The following is a 21,382-nucleotide window of genomic DNA, read 5'->3' as shown; positions in this document are numbered from 1 at the left end:
GTGGGTGATATATCCCGGTGGTACGTTTTCTGTTTCATCCGCACCTATGTGTTACTTCATTGATGACTCACGTGTGATTAAAATTCTAGTGATATTCCCAATCCCCTGGAGTTAACCCTTCACTCGTCACTCAGGAAAATAAAATGTCATAACAAACATCAGTCATATTATGTATTTTAATTGTATTGTAGCTATGAGCCTATGTGAAATTAACAATGAGCGAGTGCTTTGAGATCCTTGGAGAGACAGGCCTATAGAAACGCAAATTAGTATTTAGATGCGGAGATGCAGGGGGCAGGGACAGGACTGAGGGACAGGAGACCTGGATTTTACTCCCAACCCTGCTACTGACCCTGTGTGGCCTAGGGCAAATCATTTCCCTGCTCTATGGGGAAAGGAAGTATTTGTTCACACAACGCACAGTCAACCTATGGAACTCCTTGCCAGAGGATGTTGTGAAGGCCAAGACTATAACAGGCTTAAAAAAGAACTAGATAAGTTCATGGAGGGTAGGTCCATCAATGGCTATTAGCCAGGACGGGCAGGGACGGTGTCCCTAGTCTCTGTTTGCCAGAAGCTGAGAATGGGTGACAGGGAATGGATCACTCGATGATTCCCTGTTCTGTTCATTCCCTCTGGGGCACCTGGCATTGGCCACTGTCGGAAGACAGGATACTGGGCTAGATGGACCCTGGGTCTGACCCAGTATGGCCGTGCTTATGTTCTGTTCCCCCTCCTGTTTTGACTGTAATCTCTTAGAGGCAGGGGCTGCCTCTTACTAGGTGTCCGCACAGCGCCGAGCATGGAGCGTTACCAATCTTCGCCAAGACTTCTAAGCATTACCATGATACCAGTGATGCTAATGCAGTTCCTAGGGCTGTCGATCCCTCCCCACGTTCTACGTGAACAAAATAGAAAGTGAGAAATGGTCATGCTGTTTCCTAGTGCTTCAGGCGCAGCTTTGGATTTTGCACTTGCAATTTTACCATGCATGTTTGAAGTGTGTGTGTGTGTGTGTGTGTGTGTGTGTGTGTGTGTTGATTGGGCATATGAGGAATATTCCACCACGATCCACTTTGTACACAACCCTGTCCTGCCAACTCCAAATGTTCAAAAATCGCAAGTCAGGGCCCCAAGCACCATGAGATTGGCTTAAAAAGCAGCAGACTCTTTAAAGAGAGTTCAGCTGGGGCTCTTTTCGTTTGCCTTCTGGTTTGTGACGCTTTAGGGGGCCTCGGGGGGGGGGTGTGTGTGTGTGTGTCACATTTTCAATCTTTTGGCCATAACCAGGGGTTAAAAACTAACTTGTTTTTAATAAAAGCTGAGAGTCTCTTGTACTCACATGACTCCAGGGGCTGGGGCTTTAATAAATACACCCAATACCATGGCAACCCCAGCACCAGTGGACTCCAAGCACAAATTCACCCACTGTATAAGTCACATGGAGGTGGCTTGAATATTTAGACTGATGTTTCCAAAGCCACTGTAAGGGATTTGGATGCTTCCTTCCCAATGGGAATGGGGTCTCCGGATCCTCTTGAATGGCTTTGGAAATGTCAGCCGGAAAAGACACAGCCACCCCATCCAGAAACAGGGCACCCCTAGACCCTCCACCACCATTGCCCCGACCCTAGCGCTGTATCCTGCAATCCTGAGGCAGTGCAAGGCAGTCCCTGTCTGTCCTTTTGCCAGCACCTGTCCTGAGCCCTTGTCCATGGCTCAGACCCTGGTGCCACCCCCTCCCAGTGTCCTAGTCGTTCGACTGGCTTATCTTAGTCCACCCGGTGCTTTGCTGCACATTGGGCTACCGACATTTGCCTCTCAACTGCCCTTCTCTCCAAATCTGCCTGACCACCTAAGAGAAACCCACTGGGGTTTTGGCAATGCTGAAAGAAAGTGGATTTTCCCCATCCTGTGTGCGTTTAGGTAGCGAGATAATCAACGCCTAGCTCCCTGGGACTGTACTGTTCTCTTTGTCTCTCCCCAGACTATCCTAGCAACAGCAGGGAGGAGAGAACCAACCCTCCAGCAGCCCCACTGGAGCGGCAGGAGAATCCCCACCCGCAGTAGAGAGCCTATGACACACACACCGCGGAGCAGTCCCGCTTCCACCCCGCAGAGGGCAGCGGCGCCACATCCCAGGAAGAAGGGGAAACAAAACAAACAAAAAAACTAAAAACCCCGAACCAGCCCGTCCTGCGGTTCCCAGCGGGATGCGTCCGGCGGTGGGTGCAAAGTTCAGCCCCAAACTTTGCCGAAGTTCGGGCGGCCGGGCGTGGCGTGGCTTCCAACGCCGCCCGGTTCCCTCCACGTGCTCCGAGCCCACGCACCCCCCAGCAGACAGCGCCGGGCACCCCGGCAGCCCAGCCCCGGCTCGGACTACAATCCCCGGCATGCCCCGCCGGAGCGCTCCCTGGGGTTCCGGCGGCGGCTCCGGCTGCTGACAGGCGAAGGTAAGCAGAGCTCGGAGGCAGGCGGCGGCGGCGGCAGCAGCCCCCAGAGCTAGGGAGAGGCAGGCGGGAGCGAGCCCGGCAGGCTCGGCGGAGCCCGGCAGGCAGAGCGCAGCTGAAGGCGAGAGAGGAAGGGGGGAGGAAGAGGAGGAGGAGGAGGAGGAGGAGGAAGGGGGGGGGACGAGCAGCCTCCGCTGCAAAAGCCAGGGCTCTGCTCTGTGTCTTCATTTCCTTTTCCCACCCAGCCCCGAGAGCCGCGGCGGAGGGTGGAGAGCGATTTCTCCCCGGCTTGCAACCCCCCCACCTCCCTCTGCTCCTGGCTTTTCTTTTGTGTGGTTCCCAGGCAGGCGGAAAGCAAGGGGGGGGGGGATCGGAAGGGGGGGGGTGGCTAGGCAGGGAGGGGGGGTCATGTCCAGCCGAGTTGCCGGAGGAGAATGTGAGCAGAGGCGATGAACATGCTGTCATTGAAGGTGGCCGGTGGTGCTGAGGGCTCCATGAATCTCTCTGGCAGCAAAGACTCAGCCCCGGTGGAAGAGAAAAACCTCCCGCGGCGGGCGGCTTCGGAAGGGCTGGGTGCCCCGCAGCCGGCTGGTGAGTCCCAACCTTTCCTCTCCCTGCCCCCCCCTCCCCCCCGGGACCCCCACGCTGCTCCGCTCGCCCGGGGCTGCTGCGTTTGCCAAGCGACCCCCCCCTTTCCTTTCCCCCCCCCCAGTAATGAGCTAATCTAGCAACTTGCTGCAGAGTGCTTGGGCAGCAAACTCTGTGGGGAGGGGGTTAAAGGGCACCGTGCAGTCCAGATGAAACAGCCTTTGTCTCCCAGTGTAGCGGCTTGGCAGCGGTTGAGGCCAAGTGGGTTGTATTTCTCTGATTTCCTGTCCGCCCTCCCCGAAGCCCACACCACTCCAGCGACTGCCTTGCAATACGCTGCGAGGCAGCCACCTCTCCATCTCTCGGTGGCTGGCTGTGTGTGTGTGTGTGTGTGTGTGTGTGTGTGTGTGTCCCACCGCCACCCTTTACCAAAAAAAAAAAAGACTCAATCCCTACCGAAAATCGCTTTAGGTGTAAACACTAATCTTGCCTTGCACATGCAGATGGGGGCGATGCAGGCAGGGGCCGTGCATTTGAGAAGCCCCAGAGTAAGAGGATATGTTTACTAAGTGGCGGGGGTGGGTGGGTGGGGAGCTGCTTTGAAAGGGAAGGGTGGGTGGCGAGGGGAGGGGGGGTGGAATGGAAGATCAAGCCAACAGTCCTTTATTATTTCAGCATGTGGGTTTGGTTCGAGGCAAAAGCGTGGGGGTGTCGGGGACAGACGCCTCCTGGCTCTGGCTCATTCCCTCCCCCCCAACCCCCCAGTTTGGCGGGGCGAAGTTGCATCCTCTGTGAGAGTTGTTCCCAAATTGCTGGAGTTTTAATTGCAGTGCGAGGAGCAAAAGCCGCAGAAATGTTTGGCAAGGGGGATATGAAGGCGGTGGGGGGGGGGAGAGGTAAAGGCAGGGGTGGGGAGACATTGTCTGGCAAGCAGAGTTGTGTGCACGCGCTGGCGGGGGGTGTTACTAGAGCCAGCGTTACCTGTGGAACAAAGTCGCCTACTTCTTTAAATAAATAAATAAGTGTGGAATCTATGCATTTCCTTTTGGAGGGATATGATTTCACAGGGTTCCTCTGCCTGCCTCCCCCTGCATGTGGGATTGCTGAGTGACAGCTGTCAGGCTGGCTTCTGTCCACTAGAAGGCAGGCGGCAGTTATAATGAAGGATGTCAACAAAATTTGTGGTGATATTTCTTTTCTCGCGTGTGCGCCTGTATCTCTGGTATATCAACCCAGCCCTTCCTGCTGTGCCTCCCCCCGCCAGCTCCAAAGGGGTGGGGGCTGCTGGGCAGCAGAGGGATAGACCTTTGGATGGTGGGATTTGTGGGGGGGGAGTTTTCTTTGTGGTCCATAAAGGCCTTTAGTTGCAAACATGGTGAAGGTGCTTGGCTGAAGTATCCAGGGGGGATTTCTGCACAAAGTTGGATGCATTGGAGGCCCTGCTGCTACCTTAAATTTTACAGATCTAGTTCTTAGGGGCCAAATTTTTTGTAAGAGTCTTTTTTCTTTTGGGTATTTTTTTGTTTTTTAATTCCGTTGGTGCCAAGGCGCTGCACCCCCTGCTTGCTAATAACACACTGGAATTCTTAGCTCAGACCCAGTAACTCCACTGAGCGGCACTAGTGGGAGACCAGAACTACCCCCCTGGGTGCTTAGTTGGAAAACACTGAGATTCTTATACATCCAGAAAACCAAGCTACCCTAACATCCAGGCTGAGGAGACTGACTACTCCGCGAGCTCACTTGGCAGGGGCCGGTTTTCTCCCCATGCAAGACCAGGTGGCCAGTGCATAGAGAACTTGGCATGTTGCTTTGGGAGTGGAGATCAAAAGCCCTATTCTGAGCCCAGTTTCGCCGCTATAAATCCAGCGCTCAGTGGAGTGACTCCAGATTGACACCAGCGTGATGGAGAGCAGAAGTGAACTCTAAGGACTCGGGCACCGATTCAGCAAAGCACTTGAGCGGGAGCTGAAGACCCACTGAATTCAAGGCGACCTCTTCAGAGCTTTGCTGAATCGGGGCGTGATGACTCACTAAGTGTCCCCTTGCAGTGACTGTCGTCTTGTAGGGGCAGGGGAGAATGCTGCTCTTTATACCTGTGCAACCTGAATAGGCCAAACCATACCTGGTGCAACTCCACTGCAGCCCATTGCCTCCCGGGCCGTTACGTGGCGGGGCGATTTTAGCCCATTGGACCTGACTGTGCTCTCACTCGTGCTGGTTTTGCACTGAGCAAGCACCCCACTCCCTTCCTCTAACACATATGCAGAATAGTCTGGCTCTGTTGTGTTCAATGGAGCTGCTCCCAGTTGGCACCAGCGTTGCTCAGAGCAGAATTGGCCCAGTTGCCTTGAATGTGGGGTTGAAGGGGAAGTCTTGGCATGGCCGTGATGCAGCGTTGGGAGCCGGAGGCTGGTGAAGGAGAGGCGATGGAAGGTTATAGGAGGCTTGAAGGGGCTGGCTGGACAGAGTGCCTGCCCTGGCCTCCTTAGAAGAGGCAGCAGGGACCCGGGGCAGTCTATTTCTGCTGAGATCCCGAGGAAAGCTCTGGGAGAATTGTAGGCTTCTATAAATAGCATGTGTCAGCCAAGTGGAAACAGGGCCTTGAAATGCTCCTGCTATTCTCCGGAGTGCTGCAAACCAGCTCTTGGTAAACAGGGCTTTGGTGAGGAGGGCCCTTTCCTACGTCTGGACTTGTAATGTGGGTGGATGGGGGGGATTTCTTCCTGAAAGTGGAGCCCAGCACCCCACAGAGAAGGGCCTCTGGACACCAGCCTGTGGCTCTGTCTGGCTGGATGTGTGGTGAGTCCTTTGCATTGGTGATCTTCTCCCTTGCCCGCGGTGCACCGTAATGGTCAGTCAGGTATGTGCTGTCCTCTCGGGCTGAGCCTTACGAAAGTGACTAGTGATTTTGAGTGCCCAACCTGCCGGGTTTTCAGTAAGTGCTGAGTATGCTCTCTCTGAAACTTAGGCCCCTTTAAAGTGGATCAGGTCAGGCCCCCAAAATCCCAAGTCGCTTCTGAAAATCCTGCCCCTCTGTATGAGTGCATATGATCAATGTATCTATTGTCGACTCGCTAGATCCGTGGGGGCTCATTGTCTTCTCCTCTGGCATGCCACCATTGACTTGGAGTTATTCCTGGTTCTACACCTGGAATGAGCGAGGACAACGCGGAACGGAGATGTTTAGCAAACCCATTGTGCGGGGGGGGGGGGGGGGGGGGGGGGCGCGGCGTAGGCCATGTTTTTGGCCAGATCCCTGGAAGGGTCATGTGAAACGTACAGTAGATCCGTACATTTTATATCCACGTGGAATAAAATCCAGCAGGAGATGCTGTTACATTTCCAGCCCTGCTGATAACCTGGACCTCTGTAGGGAATAAGAATACATGTTCAGCTTTCCCCACCACCTCCATGTCAGGTGATGCACGACGGGCGCTTCAAAGCCCTGACTTTTGGTGGGTTTGGGGCAGACAGGTAAAGCTTTGCTTTCGAGCTTGCGTGGTATCTCCCAGGCTGGGGAGCATGAAAAGTGTGTTGCCCCGTGGCTGCTGGTTCACATCCCTTCCCACACTGGTACTCGCTGGTGCAATTCGTTGCCCCCTGGCTCTGCTGTGAGGCATTGTCTGTCGCACAAGAGTACGTTGCAGTGCCTTCTGTGACTCCGCCTCTCTGTTGCACACCTGTTCTGGTGCTTTGCACAGCTCCCCAGGACACTTTGACTCTCCTCCATAAACGCGTGACTGCATTGCTCGCTGGGGCATTTGTGCACTTCTGAGGCAATGCCCTGACCACCATGACACACGCCAGCCAGAGAACGAACGTATGTGCAAATGCATTGCACTGTGCCCTATGGCTCCTAGGCTTTGTGCATGTGAGTGTATTACTCACTGTGAAATAACTGGTGTGTCCCCCTGTGCATTGCAGGGCCAGTCATAATGCCTCCTCGCACGTACTGGTGCATTGCACGGACCAGCAGGACACCTGTGCTTCTTTGCACGCTGTCCTGTGCAGAGCACTAGTGCACCGCCTCTCTCCTGCATGCTCAGACTGGTGCATTGCACTAACCGTTGCCATGTCTCTTGTGTGCACACGCACTGGTGCATTTTATCATCCCCTCTTTCACCTTTGCGTGGGCACATGGGTAAATATTTTGTTTCCACAGCAAAACGTAGCTTTAAGGCTGGAATTTTCTTTTTCTTCAGATGTGATCTCTGAGGCGCCTGCTGCGCTTCTTTGTGGGGTATATTCTGGAGCCCGGGATGACAGGGATCTGACACACTCTTGGGATAGTTTGGCGGCATAAAGAGAAACAGCCTGGAGTTTACTGGGCTGCGTTCGGGGCCCAGGCTTGCTTGCTGTCGAGAGGGTAGCATGTGCTTGCGATGTGATCAGGTGTGTGCGGGAGAACACGTGAGGAAAGCGTCCCACTTCCCGCTTGGCAGTACTCGTCCATTTGGGCTGGGAGCTTGCTGAACTGGGCTCGGTCTCAGCAAAGCACAAAGATACATGGGGGGGTGGGGGGCTGAGTCCCTGTTCCTCTCTGTGGATTGGCTGCTGGGGCTGCGTACGGGGAAGATTGGCGCGACGATCTCCTCTGCGGGGCTGGCGTCAGTCACCGGTTCCATTGGCCGTCACAGAACCGGGTGTCCCCCTGCGTCCTGGGTGCAACAGCCAAAAGCAAAAGTCGGCATCCGAGAGTCCTGCCATGACCCAGGGAGGGGCGTCAATGGGAGTCACGTCCCTCTCCTTCCTCCCTGCGCCCCGGCACTGCACCTTCCCAGCACCAAGACAGGCTGATGTTTTCTTGGCATGGGGAAGGCTGCTAGCCCCCAATGCCCTCGGGGCGGGGAGGTTCCTGGGGCATGGAGAGACCACTCGGGGGATCTAATTAACGACCGGAGCCCCCTGGCCCAGGGGAAGCAGGGTGCTGGGGGGGATGGGTGGAGCGGGTTTCCAAACAATGGGCTGCCCGTTGGGTCTAGTTACTTGCCTGGGCAGGAGGGCTGCCCCAGGGGAGCATCTGTTAGAGCTTGCAGGATGCACACAGAGCCGAGCCGGGGAGAGAGACGCAGTGTATGTGAAGGTGGTGTGTCCCCCTCCATCTGGGAGCGAGCTGCTAGAGAGAAGAGTTGCCTCAATCCAAGGGAGGGGTGAGACAGTAGCCGCCTGGGAGACCCCAAGCCCTCCCCCCAAAAGCTCTGACGGCAGTGGTTCTGTTCCCAGCCCTGCGAGTGGGATCTAGCGGTTAATGGAAGTGGCTGATAGCGGCCCGTGGTCTGTAGCCTCCGCTTTGCTGGTCAGTGTCTCTGCCATGGGAGGGGGGTAAGACCAGACCAGGTTTGTGGGACAAAGGTGAACCTGGCTCTGCATGCAAGGTGCTGGAGAGGGGGAGATGGCGGCCTGGTACCCAGGCCAGGGGAGTCTGTTCTGCATCCTCTGCCAGCCCAGGTGGGCAGCAGCCGCCCCGTGAGGTGGTGGAATGTGACTCGCAGGCCAGGCGTTGCTGGGTGCAAAGTGCGAGATGCTAGTGAGAAGTGGCAGCAGCCGTTGGGCCCTGGGGGGGGGGGGGGGGAGAGATCCCAACCCCCCTCCAGGGAGGGCGTGAAAGGGATGCAGCAGGGCATGCTGGCTGTGGAGCAGGAGACTAGGTCATGTGCCTGGGAGACTCAGATTTTCATAGACATGGCAAGTCGGGGTGGGTGTTGAAGAGGTCACAATGGGGATTGTGGGGGGATGCCCCATCAGAGGCACGTGCTTAGAGATGGGGGGCTATTGGGGACCCCCAGCTCAGAGGAGATGATGGGTTGGTGAGCCGAGACCTGGATGGGGAGGGGACGCATGTGCAAAGGCAGGAAAAAAGACACTTTTTAGGGACCGAGAGACTTCTCCACCCCGGGGGTGTGCCTGGGGAAGTGGGGCGAGACACATTGACGTCTGGCAGACAAGACCAGGGAGGGCAAGCGACCACTCAACATAGGTGCGTGTGGAGATGTGGGGAACGCCGACGCATCCTCAAATGGCAAGATATGGGGAGACTGGAGAAAATTGACCGTGGTACTGGTCTTCCGAAAGGAGGACGCCATGATCCTGGCGTTCGCTGGCCAGGAACTTCTATCCTCCCACGTTAAATAGAGGGGCGCACTTAAGAGAAAAATGTCAAAGGTCCCAACCCTCTAAAGTCTTGTGCAGTCGCTTAACGTCCATGGGTCTACCCAAGCTAAGCCTGGATGTTAGTCTGCGCAAGATCAGGGTCTAAATATCTGGAGGTTAATGGAACCTTGGTGAAATAAAGATCAAATCTTGCAGTGCTGTAAATCCAGGTGGCTCTTTGGAAGTGGTTGAAGCTACGCTGATTGACCCCAGCTGGCCCCCAGGAATTTACCCAGAATAAAATGTGATGGCTTTGCTTGGGGTGGGATGATACAAGGGGTACTCTTAGGGGAGCACGATGGATGAGCTGTAATGCACCTGGATTTTAGTCGCGTCTTTGATAGGGTCTCATAAAATCGTCTTGGCCTGGAAGGAGACCTGTGGGGACCGAAAAGTAGCTGAAGGATTGTGGTCAGGCAGGGGTGATAAGTCAGCGCCTGGCCCAGTGTTAGGGGCCTAGCAGGGGCTGCTTTAGAACCAGTCTTGATGGTCCAGAAGATACTAAACTGGGAGGAGCCGGGAACGCCAAGACAGACAGAAAAATAACCCCACGGGCTCTGGAGAGACCAGAAAATAACGAACGAAGATTTGGGTTTGGTGGAGGACATTCAAGTTGGATGGGACTTTGCTGCCAGAATGAAATTTTGACCCAAGATTGAAGAGGGGAAAAAGCCATAACGTTTAGGGAAAGTTATCTTCCTCTTATTTCGTTCCTTGTTTTCCAGTGTGGCTAGTAGAAAGCCATGGGAAAACTAGCCGAACCAGATCTTGGATGAGAAGAGAGTGTGGGAAGAAGTAATGGCCTGGAGAAACCGAAATGTGACAGTGGGCAGCAGGTTGAACAGGGAGGGGTTTGCATACTTGTGTGCAGGATGATAACAAAGAAAGCCAGGGCAGCCTTGGGCCTCTGTGCTCTGAGACCTGGAACAGGGGAAGCTAGTGTCCTCCTTCCTCCCAGTACCACCCACCCCCTGCTTTGTGTGATGGGGGGCTGGGCTGTATTGACCGTCAGGGCCTGTTGGAAGGACCAGCAGGGGAGGCTGACTGGGATCTGGGGGAGGGTTTTATTTGTGCTGTGATTTGGAGGGGGTTCCCTTGGAGATCCCTTCTCTTGCCTACCAATCCACCAGCCCACTGGCACCTTTGTAACACTTCCTGCAGCTCCTGGCGTTTTTCTAAGTGACAGTAAATCTATAGGTAGTTGGATTATCCCAGCACCAGTGCCCCAGGTCTGCCATGCTCAGCTCTGGGCATCTCGTAACCAAGGAAGAACTGGGCTCATTTGGAGAGGGAAGAGGAGCAAAACCGATTCGGGGCTGGGGAGGCTGACATGGGGTTGAATAAGGCTAGGTTGGCTATGGGCTGGAGCGAATGGGGCTGGGGGTATATGCCGAGGCTGCAGGGAGATTAGTTTGCATGGGCCTGGGAGAGGAAGGGAGGCGGAGGGAAAACTTTGGTTGCTGTCAGAGGAGGAAGCTTCCTGGCAGTGGGAGCTCTGGGAGCGTGGCCTAGCGTCTCGGGGCACGTGCTAAACCAGTCCGCGTAGCGCGGCTCTGAGCCTGCTTTGGCCGGGGACGGGGAGCTGGGCTCGGTTTTTAGGTACTTCTGTGACCCCTCTTACTATAATCCCTAAGTGCCTCCAGTCTTCAGTGTGTTTGTCCTCGCATGCCCCGGGAGGCCAGGCAGCACTGTTACCCCCTTGTGCAGAGGGGGGACTTCAGGCACGGAGTGATAAAGTGACTGGGGTGGGGAGGGGAAGGTCTGTGGCAGAGCAGAGAATTAATGCAGGGCTCCCAAGTTCCAGGCTGACACCCTAACCCCTGGGCCCCCCTTCCTTGCTACCCATAGGTCTTTTCCATCTCTGATTGCTAGGGGTCCATACGCGTTGTGCGTGCTGGGGTGGGAGGGGAGACCCCAGGGATTTCTCCATGGCAAGGGAGGCTCCTGGTTCTGCAGCTGGTGGAGGGGCGTTGGGCGCGTACTGTAACATGACCCTGGCCTGCTCTGGCCCAGTGTGGGCTTTCCCCAAAGGATCCTGGGGCAGTGTCTTGGACCATGTCCCCGCATAACCAGGTTTTAGCTGGTTTCTCTGCAACCCTCCTCTGTGCCGGCTTCCCCAGCAGCCCCCGCTCACATGGCGTGTTCTCCCGGGTGTCCCCAACATGCACACCCGGTCCGCTGGCTTCCGCCAACCGCAGGGTGCTAACGGGATGTTGTGGCGTCTCTCCCCCGCTCCCCAGCACAGCCATCCCTGAAAAGCTGCATCCTGGGAGGGCCGGGGGTGAGCATGATGAGAACTCCAGGCCAAGAGGGAGGGGAGAGGAGGGGACAACCTCGTTCGGGATGGGGCGGGACCCCGCTGTGTGGGAGCCCCTGGGATGTGCAAACAAGGGAAGCAGTGAGGATGGGGGTGGGCCTGCTGTGCCCAGGGGAGCTGGTGGGGTAGAGAAAGGCAGGATGGCAACAAGGAAGCACCCACCTCCCCCACCACCACCTCCCCATGCCCACTCACTTGGGGGCTGGGGCGAAGTCCCTTGGGGAGGGCCAGAGGGAAGAGGCCTGGGCTGACCCATGACCAAAGGGGGATGCCGAGCGTCTAGGGTGAGACGGGGTGCCAGGACCTCACGCAGCGGGCAGGTGTCTGCTGGTCCCCAGGGCCCACTGCTGGGTGCAGAGTTGGGACGACCACTGGTCCTGGCGTGGGTCTAGCGGGTGCTGTGGGGAGGAGCGAAATGGAGGGGCCGAGCGCTGTGTGATGGGGTGGGGGTGGCCGCCCCTCCCCCCGATGTGCTAGCGAAAGCCGAGGCCCAGTCCAGCTGCTCATGTTGGCTCTCGATGCGTCCCAGCTGTCTGCTGGCCCCTGGGAGGTGCTGGGTAGCGGGGGTGGAGAGAAGGGGACAGGGCAAGGGACGAGACCGGGTGGGGTGTCTGCCGTTTGGCTGCCAGGCGGGCGTGTGTGCGGGGTCCGGCTGGGGCCTGCTCCCCGTAAGCCAAGCTGCCATCTTGCCCCTGGGCTCGGGTGGGGGGGGAATGGAGGTGGGTGTGGGGAGCTGTCGCCTGGCTGATCAAAGGTGAATTCCTGAGCCAAAACCCCAGGAGCTGTAATCCTCGGGCTGCAGCCTCCTGCTTTCCCGTCTCCCCCCATCCCCCCGGCCCCACAAGCGAAAGGAGCCCTGGTGGAGGTGCCTTCCTCCCTCCCCCCATCCACCATCCAGGGGGGTCCTCATCCCAGGCAGTGTCCATGTCAGCGGTTTGTAAGGAGATGAAAACAATTCACAAAGCTTGTTCTCAGGGCTGGCATTCTCCCTCCCCTCTCTCTACCCCCCCCCGTTTTCTCCCTCCCCCTTCCCACCTCGGCTCCTCTCAGCTGCTTCAAACGCAGGGATGCCCCGAAGGCAGCAGAAGCACCTAGCGAGCACACACTAAATATTTGAACATGGATGGGCAGGCGGGAATTTTGCCTGTGACCCGCCTTCCCACCTCCCCACCCCCATGACCCCTTCTCCTCCCAGGGCGATGGGGCAGGAGGGACAGACATAAGAGCGGCCATACTGGGTCAGACCAACGGTCCATCTAGCCCAGTATCCTGTCTTCTGACAGTGGCCAGTGCCAGGGGCTTCAGAGAGAATGAACAGACCAGGGAATCATCAAGTGATCCGTTCCCTGGCGCCCATTCCCAGCTTCTGGCAAACAGACTAGGGACCCCATCCCTGCCCAGCCTGGCTAATCGCCATTGATGGACCTACCCTCCCTGAATTTATCTAGTTCTTTTTTTAACCCTCTTATAATCTTGGCCTTGACAACATCCTCTGGCAAGGAGTTCCACAGGTTGACCGTGCGTTGTGTGAAATTCTCTGCCCTCTCTACCCCGCTGGCCATCCCCATGTTCAGGAAAGGGGCTGTGGAGGTCTTTGCTCTCTGCCAGGCAGGGCATAACGAAAAACAGCAACCCGTATCCCCTCCGGCAAGCGGCAGGCCTCTTTGCTAGAGGGGGATCTCAGCTACCTACGGAGAGCCCAGGAAATCAGCGGGCATCTCTTCGACACAAAGCTCTCTATCTGCCGCCCCTGGCACACAGATGCATGCACTAGGAGCCGCAGGGCCTGCCTACGAGCTAGTATCCCATTGCTGACACCAGCATGCCCCCAGCACACACTTAGTCTCTCCCAAGCCAAGAGGCACTGTCCCCCCATCACACATATCTGCACCCCTGAAATGTTCTGATACACACACATCCCCCCCGCAGAGGCCTGCAGCTCCCCACCAGACACAGGCAAACATCTGCTTTCAGAGCCATTTCCCCCCCCTCACATGGCTTCCCCCTCCCCCCGGCTGAGAAGCACCCTCCAGCCCAGCCCCGAACCCTGCAGGGGCTCCTGACTCCCCTCCCCTCCCCTCCCCTCCCCAGCATTCCATGGGAGTGAAACACAAGAGCTGGCAGGGGCCGTCTCTCTCTCTGGCCCGCTCTCTGATTCCTGAACAAAGCCTCCCCTAGTTCTCCTGGGAGCCAGGGCTGAAACAGGAGAGGCAGCTTCTGCTGCCGCTGGCCTGGAATGGCTAATGATCGTTCCTCAGTCCCACCTCGGCTTTGCACTGGGAGAGTCAGAGCCCGGGGTCAGGGCTGGCGCTGGGGGCACTGGGGAGAAGAGGAAGGGACTGCAGGGGTCTGTAGCTCATCTAGGCTGGTCTGGGTAGTTGTAGCTGGCCCCTGTGGGGGTTTACAAGCACACTCCCTTCCACACTCCCATCTTCCAGGCCTTCCCCAGAGGGCATGCGGTGCTAAAGGGTGTTCTTGCTTCTGCTCTGGAGGGTTCCCTGTGCTGTCACAGGGCCACAGTGACTGCTCAGCTGTGACCCTTCCCTGGGGACCTCTCGGAGAGGAAGTTGAGATGCAACAACTGGAGTGTAAGCACCTTACAGGCAGAAATGCTGGGCCAGTTCTGCTCTCCCTGCCCCCGGCTGGAGAGCGGATCAGCAAATCTGGATTCCTTCCAGTGTGGCCGAGAGCAGAACCTGATCGCTGCTATCCCTGCACCTCAGCAAAATGCCAGGCACCCCGGTGGTGCTCCCAGGATTACAGGGATCTCTTGGAGAAGACTTAGAAATCAGTCACCCTGGTGGATCGGGGGCGGGGGAGGGAGCCACCCTCATGGATTCTGCTAAATTCTGGGGTCCCCAGCAGGTCCCCTGCACTTACCTAGCCCCGGTCGTCTAGGGAGCTCACTGCACTTTGCACAAACCTCACAACTGCCACATTGCGAGGTGGGTCTGTACCATTATCCCCATTCTAGAGATGGGGAAACTGAGGCCTGGAGCGGGGCTGTGACTTGACCAAAGCCAGGCTAGAATAGGGCTTTGTCAGAGCCAAGATTAGAAGCCAGGATTACCTGGCTCCTAGTCCGGTGTACAGGCCACCGGACTGTGCCATGCCGGTGGTATTCAGGTGGGCACATGTGAGCCTGCTCACTCTCTGGGTACATACAGCAGAATGAGGCTTCCCCTCCCCATCCGCCTCCGGTGAAGCAAGCCCCTGTCGGAGCGCAGTCCCCGACAGCGAAGGTTATTTTAATGGATGCATTACTTTAAACGAACCCTTCGCCATCTGTTCCACCCCCTAATTATGAATGCAAAAAAAGCCCATCTCGCAGCCAGCACAGGAGAAAGTAAAGATATAAGTGATTTAAATGCATGTAGCCGCCGCTCTGCAAGCAGCTGGGGTGGGCTGACTTCCACTCCTTCCTTTCGTCTCCTAAAGTGGGGCAAGTGGCAGGGGGCAGGGCCTCTGGTGCCCCACGCTGAGGGTATTTCTTCTTGCAATGGGAAGGGTGGCTTTGCTGGAGAGCAGGCTCCGGCTCTCAGGTGGGGGCCGCAAGGGGGCACCTTGTTCCCCTCCCCCGCAGGTTAGCTTTGCCCCACGGCTAAATTTCTCAGCTCCTAGGATTCTGAGTCTTCAAAGTGCAAGGAACCGTTTTCTGCCTTCGTTTGCTCCAGTGCATTGTGGGAATGCCAGCGGGGTGGGGGGAGTGTGCGAGAGAAAGAGAGAGAGACACAGCTGCATGCCGTTTCAGACAAACCCTGGTTCTAATCAGCTCTAAGCCGTGCCACCATTGACACGTTCAAGGCAGCTATCCGGTCAGGATGCTGCTTATTAGATGTTTACGCCGCAGTCGTGCCTCGAGGCCAGGCAGTTTGGGACCCGGGGCGCTAGGCGCTGTACACCCAGCTGGTAAATGACGGTGCCTGCCCCATAGAGCTTAGGGGGTGAGACTAGGTGACTTGCCCAAGGTCACAGGGGAAGTCGGTGGTGAAGCAGGGACTTGAATCCAGGTCTCCTGAGTCGTAGGTTAGTGCGCTAACCACTAGCCCATCCAGCCTACTAGTAGCCCCATGCTGTTATGGCTTATATGGCACCATATGTGCACAATGGTGCCTCACAGGCCAATGGCAGAGATGAGACCCTCAGTCCAGGGAGTTTCCAGTCTAAGCGAGATGAAAGGTTCAATAAAAAACAACCGATCACCCCAGGAAGAGAAGCGAAGCTTGGCGAGGGGGGAGTAAGAGGGTTAAAGCCCACAAAGAGCAATGGGAGAGGTCATGTCTCGGAGAGAGCGTCGGCTGTTCCCAGGGCAGTGGATCATACGCCGTTGCGTGGCTTCCCGTATTTCGGGTCCGTCAAGGTTTCTCGGTGCCCAATCGTGCCAGGTTGCCCGGTGTCCTCCGCTCCCACCGCTGCGAGCAGCCAGCGCTTGGCACCGTTGGCCCCAGGACTTTGTAACTTTAAAAGGAAAGCTAATGCGAATGCCCCTGTCTGAAGGGTGGCTATTGAAAGGGTTGGCAGGGGGGCTTTGTCAGCGCCACCTCCCTGTAAGACCAGCTGCACAGCTCTTCAGCTCCTTGCTACAAGATTCGGAGGGGGAGCTGCTGGAGTCACATGTGGGGTCATGGGACAGCAAGATGAGGGAGTACCAAGAGACCCATTCTGCGCCCTGGGAGTAGGGGTATGTGCATTAGACTGCGCTGGTGGGGCAGAGACCACGAGGTTCACCCGGCTGCAGAGTCATTGCCAGGCTGTTCTTGGGGGACCACATTCTGCACTCGTTCACACCAGTGTAAATCGGTTGTCTTCAGAGCAGTTACTCTGGATTGACACCGAGAGCAGAACCTGGCTGGTAGTTTCCAATGTCGTCATTGCAACTGGCTCTGTTGTGTATTACGTACGTGGAGGGGAAAGACTATTAACCACTGTAGGGCAAGATTTTCTAAAGTGGCTAGTGATTTGGGGGGCCCAAATTAGGCACCTGAAAGGTGCCTGATTCTCAGAGGTGGGGTTGCTCGGTGCTTTCTGAAAATCAGGCCTCTGTAAGGTGGCACCAGAATCACTAGTCACTTTTGAATATTCTTTGACAAGGGAGCTGAGCAAAACTCCTAGCTGTCCTCCTCCGTCTCGCAGAGCAGGAGAGCCTGAATCAAATGCAATGGGACCATTTCTGCAAGGGTAATGCCCCATTTCATTCCATTGGTTTGACCAGTCAGGTCAACCGATATGCCTGAAAATCAAGTGCCACACGGAAGGTCGGGGTATGTTTCTCCTAAGTGGTGCTGCAGGTGTGCCTGCATTTGTGCAGCTTATGCGCTCAGAGACATTCTCTGGCCCTCAGCAACGCCCAGCTCTCATGACATTTTCTATTTTTTCTTAAAGCCCCAGCTCCCGGAGTCATGTGATTACAGGAGATTCTTGGCTTCCATTTAGGGGGGAAAAAAAGTGTGTGTTTCTCCTCCCCTCCCCCGAATGGTTGCAGAGAAGCTGGAAAACACAATCCCTAAAGGGTTAAGTACTAGAAAGCAAATAAAAGGCCCAAAATGTGTGTGTTTTTTAAAATCTCGTTATTTTTAAGCCAATCTCATGCTTATGGGGGTCCTGACTTGAGATTGTTGATCACTTGTGGGCAATGATTCTGTCTTCTGGGCGTGCGTAGGGCTGTGTTTCTCTCTCTGGACGGACACACACACACACACACGACCACCAAGGGATGAACTCTGCCAGCCCTGCTGCACGGTGTGTATTACCCCCCCCCCCTTACAGATGGGGAACCGAGGCAGAGAGCGGAGAAATGACTTGCCCTGGCTCCTGCAGAGAAACTGGGGCAGAGAAGGGCATTGGATGCAGATGGCCAAACTCTTTGCCTTGTGCCTGACTCCACCAGATCCAGCCTTCCTCTCTGGGAAAGGCCAGGGGGGGCCATGGGGTGGGTGGATGATGGGGGCGTGGGAGCCGTAGGGAGAATGTCACAGGCTCTGCAGCCAGCTCACTCCTCCTGTCCTAGGGAGGGGAGGCAGGTGGGTGAGGGGCTACTGTGATCCTTTTTGCTGTCCCTGGGAGGGGGGGGTCTGCCAGTGAGTTCAGGCCCACCCCCAGACTTGTCTGTGTTCCTGGGTGCTCCAGTCTCTCCGTGTTCAGCTGCAGCAGATGCGCCCGCACTGCAGGAAGAGGGAATTAAGTTGGGCTGGAGGAATTTTAAAGCTTGCTGCAGGCCTAAGGGTCTTAGACACCCCTGTGGAGACGGGCAGTCATGCAGAATTAATCCGAGCGGCAGCCCGGCTCCGCTTCAGCCAGTGCAGATCTTCAGGAGAACAAGAGGGGAGTGGGGTGGGATGGGGGAGCATTCTGAAGGAAAAGGCAGCTCTCGATGTGGAAATTAATCATACAAAATTCAAGCTCTAACCTGGCCTTCCCCGGTCTCAAAGGTGGGGGCTGGTGGGGAGAGGAGGCGGATGAATTCTGCCAGGGCTTAAGGAAGACTTGTCGGAGATAGCAAATGGACCCCCGCTGCTCCGACAAACAGCAGGTGTGGGCTTCGGGGGAGAGGGTGGGGGGCCGGATTCTGCTCTCATGGCCCTGACAGAGGTCGCCTGGCTTTGCACGTTTGTGTGTGTGTGTGTCCACCAGAGAAAGCGCTCCCTGATATCTCCCCCATCTGTCCCCCTGATGGGAAACCTGGCAGCCCTTCCCTGGATGGCTTCGGCCCGTCTGCTCCGGGGGTGCCTGGGCTTTAAAGGGAAGGCATGTGGGGAGACGGGGAAGCCTGGGCCGTCTCCACATGCTGGACCTCCGTGACCCGCGTCACGTGACCGGGAAGAGCCACCGATGAAGGCTGATCTCATGGAGCGGCAGGCCCCGGATCATGTGGCTGGCGGAAGCACCGGTCTGCAAAGGGGCTGCGGGAGGGGGCAGAGGGGCCTGATATTCCTTCCCCGCCCCCTCCTGAGCGGGCAGAACATGAGGAACGCCCAGGCTCGCCCTACCATGGGAGGGTGGGAGAAGGGGCAAGACTTCTGCAGACCAATGGGAAAATTCCCCAGGCCCCTCCCCCGTGTGCAGCCCCCGGGATTTGGGGCCGTGCCCGGCGGGGTCGTGGTGCTGTCGAGTGCTCTGCAGCTGTTGCCTGGCCCTCTGCTCCTGGGTTTTATAAATAATGCAGCACAGAGGCGTGTTGGCAGAGCGCGGTGCAGACAGTCGGATCGAAGGAGCCTTCAGCACAGAGCGAGAGAGGGAGGCTTGTGCAACTTGAACCTTGTGGTCGCTGAAGGTAGCCGGGCTTGGTCTGGCTGGCGCATTCACCTGCCCTCTGCTCAGCCGCCCGGGAACAGCCGCGGGGGCCCACCGGGTAGGTCTGCGCCAGCTGTCTGGGGAGCTAGGCCTCAGGGGAACTGCTTCCTTGTGTTTTGGAGGTGGCGTCCGCACTGGCTTTCAGCCGAGGCCCGCTGGGTGCTGCGGAGGCCTTAGCTAGCCGCACGGCCACGCTGGGCCAAGGGGAGGTCTCTTGTGTCCACTGAAACCGAGGGATGGGGACTTGGCCAAAGACGCTGAATGGCAGAGATGGGGGTAGGAGCCAGGCGCACTGACCGCCAGTCGTGGGTCCTGACAACCAGAATACAGCTCAGAGTCAGGACTAGAACCCAGATGTCTTGACTCCTGAGCCCTGGTCCTCTCCCAGAGCTGGGAATCGGACCCAGGAGTCCGGACACCAAGCTCCGTGCTCTCGCCACTAGACCCCGCTCCCTGCCCCAGGGGAAGGAGGTGTGCATTTTCCGAGTGTAAAGGTGTGTGTGCGTGTGAGCAAGCCGCAAGGAGGCCGCCGATCAGACCGTTCTGGGGGCACCCCGCAGAGTCTCCAAGGTGACACCCACACACCACGGGGGCCCTTGCGCCCGCGCCTCGTGGCTTAGTCGCCCGATGGCGGAGCATGGCTTGAAAGGTTACCATAGCAACCTGCCGTTGCTAAACTAACCTGAGTAAACATTAACGAGGCAGCCAGAGCCCCGCTTAGGTTGGGGTTGGAGGTTGGGATGCTCAGCGGGGGGTGGCAGAGGGAGCCGCTGGGGGAGGAGGTGGAGTGGGCAGTGTGGAGCTTGCTGGGGGGCGGCTTGGGGCTTGGGCCCTGCAGGGATTAGGGCAGGGAGGTCCAAAGCCTGTCGAATGTCCATGGTTCTGCTTGTCTTCCCTACGCCCATCTCCCCTCCTCCTGTCACCAGCAGCTTCGGGTGCAGCCAGCAGGAAAGCCAGGCTGTCAGTGAGGATCTAGGAATGGACTAGAAAACAGGCTTGAGAAAGTATTTTTTTCCTCTTTTAATTGAATTTCCGGCTGCGGTTGGACAGAGGCCTAGGGAGGAGTGTGGTCTATTGGCCAGAGCAAGGGGCTGGGAGTCAGGACTCCTGGGTTCTCTCCCGGGCTCTGCGTGGGAATGTGGGCCAATGGTTAGAGCAGGCGTCGCTGGGAGTCAGGATTCCTGGGCTCTTTTCCAGACGCTGGGCGGGGGTGTGGTCCAAGTGCGGGAATAGGAGCTGAGGCTCCTGGCTGCTGTTCCCAGCTCTGGGGGGAGAGTTTACAGCAAGGGCCTAGGAGCCCGGACTCCTGGGTTCTATTCGAGTTCTGCTGCTGCCTGGCCGGGTGACCCTGGGCATGTCAATTCCCCTCTTTGTGACTCGGTTTCTTCTATAAAAGGGGGTGAGAACACTTCGGAAACCTTCGTGGCACAAAAATCTTTCTGCTGCGTTACTCTAGCTGGCCTGTTGGCTGTACGTTGAGTGAAAAGTCCCGAGCCCAATGGGCAAGTGGTTCCAGGGACAGGGCATGGGGAAGGTTCCCTCCCAGCTAATAGAAAGCCATGGGGCTACCTGTGTGGAGGGGAGCCGAGCCTGTGAGCGGGAGATGGTGCGTCAGCCTGTGTCCCAGTCCAGCTCCCGCAGGAGCTGCCGTGGTGCTGGGAATTCCCAGAGAGCCCTCGCAGCCAGGGCCTCTGGCGCTTACTTTGGGAAGGAGCAGAAAGGGCCAGGCTCTTGTCCTGGGGGTGGGGATCGTGCAGGGAGCCAGGAAGTTGCACTGCAGTGGGTGGGGATTTTTTTTTCCCCCCCAGCTCTGGGCTGCGTGCGAGGGCTGTTGGTTTTGTTTGATGGGGGGAAGGCGGCTTTGCGGGCGACATGCAGATCTGCGGTGCTTCGAAGAGAGTGGGCTGCGGGTGGGCAGGCTGGAGGGGAAACCCCTCCAGTGGATGCACAGCAGCTAAGTCCTGCCTGGGTGTTAACACTCTTGTCAAAGAGCTTCAAAGAACTGAGCCTCCCAGCCCCCTGGGCACGTAGCCAAGTGTCTCCGCTTTACAGATGGGGAAACTGAGGCACGGGGCCTTGAACTGACTTGGCCAAGGTTGCACGGGGAGTAGGTGGCACAGCAAGATTAGAACGCGGCTTCCTGGATGCCCGCCGGGGGCCTGGACCACAAAATGGGCCTGTGTGGCATAGGGTGTAAGTCAGGGCACCATCTGGTCTCCATGTGACATGGGTCTGGCCCCAAGCGCTGGGAGCTGGAGTCAGCGTCTGAAGTCGGTGATGCAATTGACAGCAGTGGCATGACTGAGATCAGAGTCTGACTCTTGGCTCCCGGCCCCTCAGCTATCAGCGAGGCACTGCCCTGGGTGCAGGTGCATTCCCTTTCCTTCTCTAGGGATGGGGTTGAGTCCCTGCCCCCGGTCCTTCAGCCCGGGAGCTCCCCTACGGCCTGGGCTCCAGCAAGTGAAGACGTTACCTGTGGCCTTGAACACACCTGTATTTTCTCGGGATGGGTGGATGGCCGCAGCCCCTGCCCTGGGCTGGGAAAGGCGAGAGGAGGTGGGCATGCTGAGTTTGCAGGAGCTGC

The 21,382-nt window shown here is 57.2% G+C and overlaps 1 protein-coding gene across 4 annotated transcripts in view; it reads left to right on the top strand.

The window, feature by feature from the left end:
- The first annotated feature begins 2,343 nt into the window (after positions 1-2,343).
- AHDC1 (AT-hook DNA binding motif containing 1) overlaps positions 2,344-21,382 on the top strand; it is a 105,079-nt gene continuing 86,040 nt past the window's right edge. For 2 of the 4 annotated variants that reach the window (XM_034753921.1, XM_034753918.1), the window contains exon 1: positions 2,847-3,041. In XM_034753921.1, coding sequence (XP_034609812.1) covers positions 2,900-3,041 — 142 coding nt within the window. In that variant the 5' untranslated portion in view covers positions 2,847-2,899. The other 2 variants (XM_034753920.1, XM_034753919.1) reach the window with 2 other exon arrangements.

Source organism: Trachemys scripta, chromosome 20, assembly GCF_013100865.1.
Source record: "Trachemys scripta elegans isolate TJP31775 chromosome 20, CAS_Tse_1.0, whole genome shotgun sequence".
NCBI lineage: Eukaryota > Metazoa > Chordata > Testudines > Emydidae > Trachemys > Trachemys scripta.
The sequence above is the reverse complement of the archived record's forward strand: the minus strand, read 5'-3'. Positions and strand labels throughout refer to the sequence as shown.